Source organism: Macrosteles quadrilineatus, unplaced genomic scaffold (assembly GCF_028750875.1).
Source record: "Macrosteles quadrilineatus isolate MER2022 unplaced genomic scaffold, UCM_ALF_1.0 Scaffold_5__1_contigs__length_97177068, whole genome shotgun sequence".
NCBI classification, from domain to species: domain Eukaryota; kingdom Metazoa; phylum Arthropoda; class Insecta; order Hemiptera; family Cicadellidae; genus Macrosteles; species Macrosteles quadrilineatus.
In genome coordinates, this window is record NW_026542598.1 from 83,255,620 (window position 1) to 83,266,778 (window position 11,159).

Genomic DNA, 11,159 nt, shown 5'->3' on the forward strand with positions numbered 1-11,159 from the left:
CGTAACCGCGGGAGACGACGATGACGTTTTCGTGACTGCGTGTGACGACGATGACGTTTCCGTGATCGCGCATGCGAACGATGACGTTTCCGTGACCACGTGAGACGATGATGATGTCCAAACCGCCGCGTTTAGTGATTTTGCCGCGATAACGCATGCGGACGATGACGATTCTGTGACCGCGGGAAACGATGTTGACGTTTCCGTGACCGTGGGAGACGACGATGACGTTTCCGTGACCGCGGGAGACCACGATGATATTTCCGTGACCGCGGGAGACGACAATGACGTTTTCGTGACCGCGGGAGACGACAATGATATTTCCGTGACCGCGGGAGACGACAATGACGTTTTCGTGACCGCGGGACACGACGATGACATTTCCGTGACCTCAGGAGACGACAATGACGTTTTTGTGACCGCGTGTGATGACGATGACGTTTCCGTGACTTCGGGAGACAGTGGTGATTCAGGATTTTTCTGTTATCGCAGAAAATGATTATGGTGTCTCTACGACTGTGTTAGAAGATGATTACAACATAACCTCGAGTTTGGCTTGACCAACAATTTCAAAATGGCACACTTCTAGAAAGTTTTTTTAAATATTTTTTTGTAATATCTTCACCTTTAACGTGGTATTTATTTAATGTGTTTAGAAGAGTTTAAAACATAAATTGGCTACGTGCAATTTTTGTAATTTAGCATTATTATTTCTGTAGGCCACTTTTAAAACAACCCATTACTTCAAAATTGTACTATATGAAAGTACATAGAGAATGCTCTTTACGATAACTAAAATAGCGAGCTGTGTAAGCGCTAAAACAGCATTGCGGGAGTTGGCGCAAAACGCGTTGGAATTTTTTTTACTCATGAATTTTTTCTGGTTGGCCTGGTGGACACCCTGATTAAGAAATGAAACTGTTCTAAGCTAACCTAACATAACCAACCAAACTTGCTGTATTATTTAAAAATTCCGTTTGATAACACTAAAGGCAAGCGGAGAATATTAAACGGAAGTTTTAATGTTACAGCAAGTTTGGTTAGTTTTGTTAGGTTAGTTTAGAACAGTTTAATTTCAACATTTTTTAAAATTATTGTTTGTTGATTCTGAACAATATTTATTTATCGTAGTTGTCAGCTGATATGTTTCCATTTGTTAAAATCGATATATCGATAACAAAATCATCGATGATAATGAATGTTCCCTTTAACAGGAAAGTACCCAAATAAACTTTACAAATTAAATGAAAATGAAACATATTTAACTGTCATCTGAAAGCAAATATAGAACATTTTAATTGGAAAGAAATATGTCTTCAGGTCCAATTGTTTTGCTAGGAAGTATTTGTGTACAACATCATGGCCACAATTAGATATGAAGACATATTCAGATACAATCTTTGTTCCCAACTCTAAACTTTCCTGGTTGAAAATGGTTGTCAGTGACAGTATAATGTTTTATGGACTCTTCCTACTTCGGATAATCCTGCTATTCCAAACAAAATACTTTAAGCCAAAGTTCATGTGGCCTGTTACATCATTAACCCTCACATTTCGAGTTTCTTTATGTTTCTGTAGATTTTCTATACATTATTTTGATTTATTTACCCTTAGTTTTATTGTTGTGTAGTTGTCAGTTTCACTTACGTTGTGTTATTTTGCATGTAGAGAGTTGACTACAGACGACAGATATCATCTTCCCCTCCCTGTGGGTCTGGCCCCCCACCCTCTCCCCTTCCACTTATTACTCACTCTCTCCCATGCTCCCCTTCCCCTCTCTCGGCTTCTCTTCAGTACGAACAGGTAAAACACTTGCATCCCTGTCTCTCTTTCTCTCTGTTCTAAATTTTAGGGGTGGGCGAGTATTTGACTATCGAGTATTTGAGTATCGAGTACTTACTTGGCCTTTTAAAAACACACAAGTTGAGAGGGTCTAGTGGTATCATCAGCAGTTTCAATTATAATTTAATTGTACTATTAGTAAATTTGCTGTTCCAAACTGCTTAAAATACCCCAATTTAATTTAGGAAAATCACCTTTTTCTTAGTACAGTAGAACTCCAACTATCCGAATCACTGATTATATCCCAATCAAATCCCAATCAACTACAGAAAGAATTTAAGAAGAAAAAATCTTTATTAAAGATGGTAGAATCTGTGATTGCCGGCAAAATCCAAAACCTCTCTGGTGATGATGTAGATATCATCGTCATCTACCGCGGTCATGGAAACAACAAAGTCTTTTTCTGCGATTTCGCCAAAATCTTGAATATCTTCCTCAGTCTTGTAGAATCTGTTGCATATAATAACTATTGGACTATGTTTATTATATTTAGTACTCTTTGACTTCCTTATGAGAATTCAAATGTTTTTGTTTTACATATGGTTTTCTGTTGTTCATTAATTATTCTGTAAATAAGTTTGACCAATTTAGTACATCATAAAAGTTTCTTCCAGTAAAGTATTCTTTTCATTTCATTCTATTTAACTTGTAACAATAGTATTTTATAACAGGTTATGGGTCCAGACACCCTTATATTGTGTGTTACAGGTTTTAAATAGAATAATTTATTGCTTGAGATAAAATCTTTAGTATGGAATTTGTTATGCAGAAAATGGAATTGCTGCATGGAAAGGACAACTGGGATGATTGGAAATATCTAATGCAAATTAGGCTTAAAGGTATCCCAGATGCATACGAAGCCATTTCTGGTAAAATGGAATTGCCAGAGAAACCTAAAGATGAAACACAAGCTACAGAAATGAAAGAATATAAAATGAAGATGGATAAGTACAACAAAACACAGTCAGAAGTAATGTTTATGTTAGCATCTTCATTAAGTAAGGAAGTAAGAGCTCAGGTAAGAAACCTAGAAAAACCAGATGAGGTTTGGAAGGAGCTGCATAATCTATTTGCGGAAATAGAGGAAAATAAAGCCTATGATATATGCTCTCTGTTCTTCACCTACAAATGGGATCAACACTTGGATATGGCTGGGAACCTATCTGCAATCAAGTCATTATGGGTAAAGCTTCAAGAAGAAATTAAGAAAATCCAAGACAAGAAAGAAGATAGTTTACCTCAGATATTGTTGATTTGCAAGATTTTTGAAATCCTACCAGCAGAATATTCCAACTTTCAGACAACTTGGTTAATGATTCACAAGGATAAAGCGAGAAACCTTGACAATCTTACAAATTGGCTGTGTACAGAAGCAAGAAAGCTGACTTCAAAGGAAAATGAGAAAGAAGATACAGCTTTAATGGCGGTCAATAGATCTAAAGAAGCCAAAGGTAACTTAGTAGGTGTACAGAAAAACAGCAAAAACAATGATAAAAAGAAAAAGTTTCCATGCCACTATTGTCACAAGAAAGGACATTGGTTGCAAGAGTGTCAGAAATGGATAGCGGATGGAAAACCTGAAAGAAAACCTGAAAAGAAAAGCTTGGAAAAAGAATCCAAACAAGCAGCACTAACCATATTAAGTAATTGTGTTTTTCAAACCCAGAATACTACCGCATCACATGATTGGTACGTGGACAGTGGTGCTACCAACCATGTTACACATTGTAGGGAAATGTTTACTGACTTTGAACAATTTGAGTTACCTCATGCAGTTACAATGGCAAATGGACCACAGACAAGTGCTATTGGTAGAGGAACAATTTGCATGGAAGCAAATTTGGATGGTATTTGGAATACAGTAAAGCTAACCAATGTATGGTATGTACCTGGTATTTTTGCAAACCTATTTTCAGTAACCGCTGCTCAAGATTTAAATGTAAATAGTAAATTTGTATCGACATCCAAGGATTGCACTTTGTTTGATAGAAATGGTAAACCACTCATCAAAGGACATCGAAGTCAAGGCGGAGGCTTGTTTAAATTAGCAGTAAGAAAATCAGTAGACCTCATGGCTGTTGTGGAAGGAGTTCCAGCTGTTAATCAGTTGCAGTTACTTCATGAACGACTAGGACATCAAAGCAAAACTCATGTACAAGAAATTGCAAGGAGAGAACTGAACCTTAATCTCAAGCTTGACAATGAGGTACCGGTATGTGAAGGTTGTGCTTATGGAAAAATGCACAGAACACAATTCAGAAGCAGAGATGAACACAGAGCTTCAGTACCTGGTGAAATCATTCACTCTGATGTTTGTGGACCTTTCTTTGAGTCGATTGGAGGTTCAAAGTACTTTGTATTGTTCAAGGATGACTTTACTCGCTACCGCAGTGTTTATTTTATGAAGACAAAATCTCAAGTTGTAGAGAAGCTGAAGCAGTTTCTTGCAGAAGTCAAAGTCACAGGCCATGTAATATGTAAGTTGAGATGTGATGGAGGAGGTGAATTCGACAATGAAAGTATTAGACGAGTCCTTCAAGTGAATGGAATACAACAGTTGATCACAATGCCATACACACCACAACAGAATGGATCTGCAGAGAGAGAAAATCGGACCATAGTTGAATGTGCAAGGTCAATGATGCATGCTCACGGTGATCTGCCTCAAGGCTTGTGGGCTGAATTGATAAACACTGCAGCCTATATTTTGAACAGAACTGCTAAGTCATCAGTTGCCGGAAAGACTCCATATGAATCATGGTTTGGAAAAAGACCTACGATAAAACATTTACGGGTTATCGGGACAGATTGTTTTGTCCATATTCCAAAGCAGAGAAGACGTAAGTTTGACAAGAAAGCGATGAAATGCAAACTTATTGGATATGATGGTAATGATGGATATCGTCTCTGGAATTCATGGAAATGTACTGTCATTCGGTCCAGGGATGTAAAATTTTTGAAAGAGTCTATTAGTGAATCCATAGTAAATAGGCCTATTTCTTCAGAAGAAAAAGTCCCCGATGAAGCAAAAGATGAGAACTGTTCAGCCCCTGTAGTAGAAAATGTCCCCATTCTCTTTCCTGAAGATGAATCGGAAGAAGATAAATTGACAGACGAGGAAGCAGAACAACAGGAAGAAAACGTTGTGCAAACTCGCCAACTCCGAGATAGAGCTATGGTAAGGCAGCCCATTCGTTTTGAAGATTTTGTGATGAGTGCTGTTATGGGGAACACACACTATGAACCTAATACATACATGGAGGCATCGAACTGTGAAGATCATCTGCAATGGCAAAAAGCAATGGAAGATGAGATTAACTCACTTCACATGAATGAAGTGTGGACACTTACTGAACTACCCAAAGGTCACAAAGCCATACCTTGTAAATGGGTATACAAAGTAAAAACAAATGCCGATGGATCCATAGAGAGATACAAAGCCCGTCTAGTAGTAAAGGGATTTGTACAGAAGAAAGGAATTGATTATAATCAAACCTTTAGTCCAGTAGCAAAAATGCCAACAATCAGAAGTGTTATCGCAGTAGCTGCTAATGAAGGCATGAAACTTACACAATTTGATGTGTCTACTGCCTTTTTGTACGGCAAAATAAATGAAGAAATTTATATGCATCAACCGGAAGGATTCAGTGATAACAGTAATCACGTCTGCAAGCTTAATAGAAGTTTGTATGGTTTGAAACAAGCACCAAGATGCTGGAACGAGAGAGTTGGAATGGTCCTAACAAAACTGGGACTGAAAAAGAGTGATGATGATCCATGTCTTTTTATCCGTAACAACAATGGACATAAGTTAATCGTTGTTCTATATGTTGATGATGGACTCATTGCTTCAACTCATGATGAAGACTTAAATTCATTACTAGTAGAATTGAAAAAAGAATTTAAAACCAAGTCAAAACCAGCAGATTATTTTTTAGGATTGGAGATTTCCAAATCTGGTGAAAATATCAAATTAAGTCAAGGAGGATATGTTTCAAGAATTTTGGAAAGATTCAACATGGAAAACTGCAGATCAGCACCAACACCTATAGTAAAATCTGAACAGGAAGACAAAAGAACAGATGAGACGTCTTTCCCGTATCGAGAAGCTGTTGGAGCTCTTATGTACCTCATGGTTAGTACCAGACCGGACATAGCGTACGCAGTGAGTGTCGTCTCCAGAAGCCTAGAAAATCCTACAATAAATGATTGGTGTCGAGTGAAGAGAATACTCAGATATCTTCAGGGTACTAAAGATTGTGGAATCGTGTACAAGAAGCACATTGGAAGTGGCGTTCTTAATTGCTACAGTGATTCAGACTTTGGTGGTGACCATGAAACCAGGAGATCGACAACAGGACTACTGACTCTGTACGCAGGTGGAGCGATATCATGGATAAGCCAACGACAGCCTTCTGTTCAACTTTCCACTACGGGAGCAGAGATAGTAGCTGCGAGTGAGGCGGCCAGGGATGCAATTTGGTTAAAGCGATTACTAAGCTCATTAACTGAACTTAAAAGTACACCTGTGATCTTCGTAGACAATGAAGCTGCTATATGTCTAGCACAGAATCCAGAGCATCACAGAAGAACCAAACACATTGAAATAAAACACTTTTTCATTCGAGAACAAGTGACAGCAGGAAACCTGGAAGTGAAGAAAATTGACACAAGTGAACAACTAGCTGATTTGTTTACAAAACCTCTTCTTGGACCAAGGTTGAAGGTTTTAAGACAGAAAATTGGACTGGCTTAACGTTCCCATGAAGTCTCTAAGGAAGCCTTGAGTAGGGGGAGTGTTGCATATAATAACTATTGGACTATGTTTATTATATTTAGTACTCTTTGACTTCCTTATGAGAATTCAAATGTTTTTGTTTTACATATGGTTTTCTGTTGTTCATTAATTATTCTGTAAATAAGTTTGACCAATTTAGTACATCATAAAAGTTTCTTCCAGTAAAGTATTCTTTTCATTTCATTCTATTTAACTTGTAACAATAGTATTTTATAACAGAATCATCTTTGTCTCTCACAGTTATTAAGAATCATAATCCAAGACTGCAGCGTAAGCGCAAATTTTTGTACGAAAAATCTTCACAGACAAGTTGTGCAATCACAATAGTAAAAGCTCAGGCTAATTTCTGTATGATACCTTGAATTTTTGTGAAAATCCAACGATCTGAATTTTTTACTATCCTAATGTAATAGAGTCTTAATTGATTTGGATAATTAAATTTTCACTATGTTTACATAATTGTCATTTCAGGGTAAGGGATGCAAACCCTTAATTTTTTTCTATGGGGATTGAACCCTTTCCTCTCGCACCTAAGCCTAAAACGCAAAACACTACGATTGTAACACAAAAAAAGTACGTATTCTTAATTTTATAGACTATAACAACAATATTTTTTACTATATCGGAATGAACAACTATTTCCTCAATGCGATATTCCAATAGTTGTTCAATTACTCAACATAACTTCAAAAAATACTCGCCCACTCCTACTAGTTTTATTTATTTTGCTTATCAATCTTTTATTTCTTATTATTGACTAGTCAGATTTGTTCATTTCTGCCTCTACAAATAATCAAAACATCTAACAGAATACCAAACTGTTTGTATTCACTGTAAAATAATATTACTACTACAACATTCAAGTTGGTTTTGATTAGGTTTTAGTTTGTATCTTCTAACACAAATGCCATGATATAGTAACAAGGTAAATAGGATTTATGCAGTACTAACATAGGTTTATGGAAGTCTTATTTTGTTGATTAGTTCTTAGGATAATTGATTAGTATAGAAGAGGTGTTGTATTGTCTTCATATTATGACAAACTAATACACTAACAGCTACTGACAAATTTCTTATTTACTTGGTTTTCCTTTCCTGAATTAACGTATTCAATTGTAATGGCTTTTTGCTTCTTCTAGTTATACGTAAATTGTAAATAGCACGATTCATTAGCTCTTTATATTCTGACAAAAGTTTTATTTTGAGCTATACTACTTTAAGAGAGAGTTGTGTGGCTGTGGTCAATAGGAATAAACATGGTGGTCAGTGTTAACAAGTAGATGGGATATTAACCCATTTATTCAATTCAAGTACACAGTGTGAGGAATGAAAGCCAATTAATTTATGAACAGTACATTTAATACTATTTACCGTAGACATATAAATATCGCATCAAAACACAGCTTATCTTATGCCATTTTAACTTGGTGGAGTCATTTTTCCATTTCTTGGAAGAAACGTCCTTCAATTGACGAAACTCTTCTACTTGACATTCCTGTAGCTGTTAGAAAACTCCATCTAATCCTTGTTAAAGCATTATTTAGGAATCGCTTAAATTTCCTGAGAAACCATTGGTTTAAAAGCAAGCAAATCTTTGGGACGAATGTGAAAAATCTCGAATTTTGAGTAGCCAATGGGCTTTCAACAACGAAGGCAAGCTGGCAAACCACAGCAAAATCACAGTTTTAATAACCCCATTGTACTATATTTACTAAAATGGCAAAGTTAAATTCAGGTTATTTGCTCAGCTGTTCATCAATAATTGTTGCATTACTTATCATACAGGGTGAATAAAAAGTCAAGACCCCCCCCCCCTCTAATATTTTTCCAAGTAAATATACAGAGATATCCTTTTCCTCACCCTGTATAAACTAATTCTTGTCCAGCTGTAATATAGCCTATTTTTTTCTTAATTTATTGGCACAGAATTTTTAACCTCCATAAACTACTTTTATTTTTACAAACAAAGAGATTTTCTATGTTGATGTACATATACCTATTTTGACAATGTCATCTGTTTTGTTGTGTGTTATTTTTAAAGATATATCTATTGTTGCAGCTATCTAGGGTAGTTTTGAATAAAAAGCTGCCCTCTGAAAGCGACATAGAGAAGTATGCTCAAGACAATCTCAATATCCACAAGAAGGGCATATTTAGGAAAAAGTTCTCCATCAGAGATATGCTATCTTGGTCAAAAGTGAGTATAAGATTATTGATTATTCCTTTTTTAAATTTAATTGCTGCTTTGAATTCTTGATAAGTAATTAGTCTAGTTTTAGAAATGATCTATTATGTTTGGATGTAGATATGCATCTAGAGAATGTGTTGTGATAACCTGCAAATTAATTAACTAATTGTAATTTCTTTAAACAATTTTTAAGATTAAGTGAAGGTTGTCCAGTAAACCAGGTCTCCAAAAAAGCTAATTCAAATCGACGAAGTTCCATAATCTTTATTTGGTGTGTTTAAAAACTTTCATTGTGCAATGTTTATGGTTGTTTTGGAATCATCTCCTAACAGTTCTACAATCCCTTGCACATGCAATGCTATAAAATCGTTGATAACTGTATTGTGGCTAATGAACTACAACAACTGGCCTCTTGAAAATGTCTACAGCCTTTTCCAAACTCCCTCAATCATATACGCACATTATTTTACGCCCGTACATTTGTCTCCTCATACTGTATGTTAACTGGCAGCGAATTTCAGTAGGGGTTGAACACTTACAAAACTACCAAAATCTTATCACAAAATGCAATTTATACTTAACAGGTGCGTTAATTTACAGTTCCATCATTAACAGATACTAAAACAAGTGTCAAGTAAAGTTGGAGATCGACTGGAATTGTGGCGGGGGGAATATAACTATGGTGATAGTTAAAGATTTAAACTAGTTCACTCTGTTGCATTGGTAGCTCTTTGAAGTCCTCAATTCACAGACAACCCTCTTTTGCAACTACCAAGTGCTTATTTCCCTAAGTCTTGTTCTTTCATAGGTATATTTTGTGTGTGGCATTTTGGTATTTTTAGGCTGTACCCTTTACAGCTTCAATTTTATTTACTAGTAGATTATTTGTATAACTATTAGATCATACAGCGTATCAGACAGTATGCAACATCCATTAACTGATTACTTTTGCAGGATCCAATCAGAAAGCCGATGCTGGTGTTGTCGGACAAATCGCTCAAGAAAGACGCAGTGGAGATGTTCAAACTCGTGCAGATCTACATGAGCGATCGTAAGGCTAAGCTAGGCATGAGTCTGAACAGTGTAGCCCTAGAGATCTGCAACCTTGGGTACAACAAGCCAGCCTTGCGGGACGAACTGTACATACAGATCTGCCGGCAGACGACTGAGAACCCTCGCAGGTATGTCTGCTTCTCGGTTATATTAGGAATGGAGGGAAATTGGGTATTTCATTATCAGGGTAAAAACCATAAGACAGTTGTAAACTGTGGAAAATCCTGGATTTAACCTTGAATTTTTCAGTAAAATATTATTGATGGGCTGATTCCAATTCTCAACATCTCATAAGATTCAATACTGATGTTATTGAGAAATGGCTGATTTTGGATATTTCATAACATTGGATGGTAATTCTAGGATCTCAGAATTTATTTTAGTGAATATGGTTTATTCACTTCTGGTCCTCCTTACTATGGTCCTTTTAACTTGTGTCAAAAGGTAAATTAAGTTAATAAAGGAAACTGAATTTGATTTCATAGATGTAGCTACTAATGATCTGAGTAATAATTTGTTACAAACAATAATGTGATTAAAATTGAGTCAGTGAAAATTGTTAGGTATGAGTTCCAAACCTAATTAACACTTTAACTTTTATTGTACAGGGAGAGTCTTCGAAGAGGATGGGAACTTTTAGCGATATGTCTTTCATTTTTCCCACCGTCACCCAAGTTTCAAACATACTTGGATAGCTATATGAATAGGTGAGTAAAACATTTATATTATGTTTTAAATATTGTGTTGCAAATGGTATTGCTCTGAGTTCGATATTCTTTGTGTCGTAAAAGGATTGTCAGAGACATTTTCCATCTATAGTAATGGAAGCTGCACAATATTTTGAAATATATTATCTGATCCCTTCTTCAGGTGTGAATGACCCTAAAAGATAGCAAGGTTTCTACTCAAACTGACCAATAGACAAGGAATTCAATAGATAAGAACAACAGATGTTTATAGCAGTCAAATCTAAAAAGGCAAACAAAGTAAAATTGTCAAATTTAAAAATTGAATTTTAACTCTACTAAACAAACAATGATGACCACACAGTCCGAAGATTCAAGCTCCACGATTTTCTATTTTTAATTCTTTTTCTTATTTGCCTTTTTGATTTAGATTCCTTTCCATCTGAAGACAAGACCACACTCTACATCCCAAAACGTTGTGAAACTTTTGTTTTACTAGTTTAATGAGTGAAGAAAAGTTTCCACAATAATCCCTCAAGTATCTTAAACTCATCCCCAATATACAACGGGGTTGTATATTCTAGAATTATTC

At 35.9% G+C, this 11,159-nt stretch overlaps 1 protein-coding gene across 4 annotated transcripts in view; it reads left to right on the forward strand.

Annotated features, from left to right (window-relative positions):
- LOC128994337 (rho GTPase-activating protein 39-like) overlaps nt 1–11,159 on the forward strand; it is a 72,493-nt gene that overhangs the window by 38,782 nt on the left and 22,552 nt on the right. For 3 of the 4 annotated variants that reach the window (XM_054418800.1, XM_054418802.1, XM_054418801.1), the window contains exons 16-19: nt 1,669–1,803; nt 8,700–8,837; nt 9,783–10,009; nt 10,490–10,588. In XM_054418800.1, coding sequence (XP_054274775.1) covers nt 1,669–1,803; nt 8,700–8,837; nt 9,783–10,009; nt 10,490–10,588 — 599 coding nt within the window. The remainder of the gene's footprint in view (nt 1–1,668; nt 1,804–8,699; nt 8,838–9,782; nt 10,010–10,489; nt 10,589–11,159) is intronic. The other variant, XM_054418804.1, reaches the window with a different exon arrangement.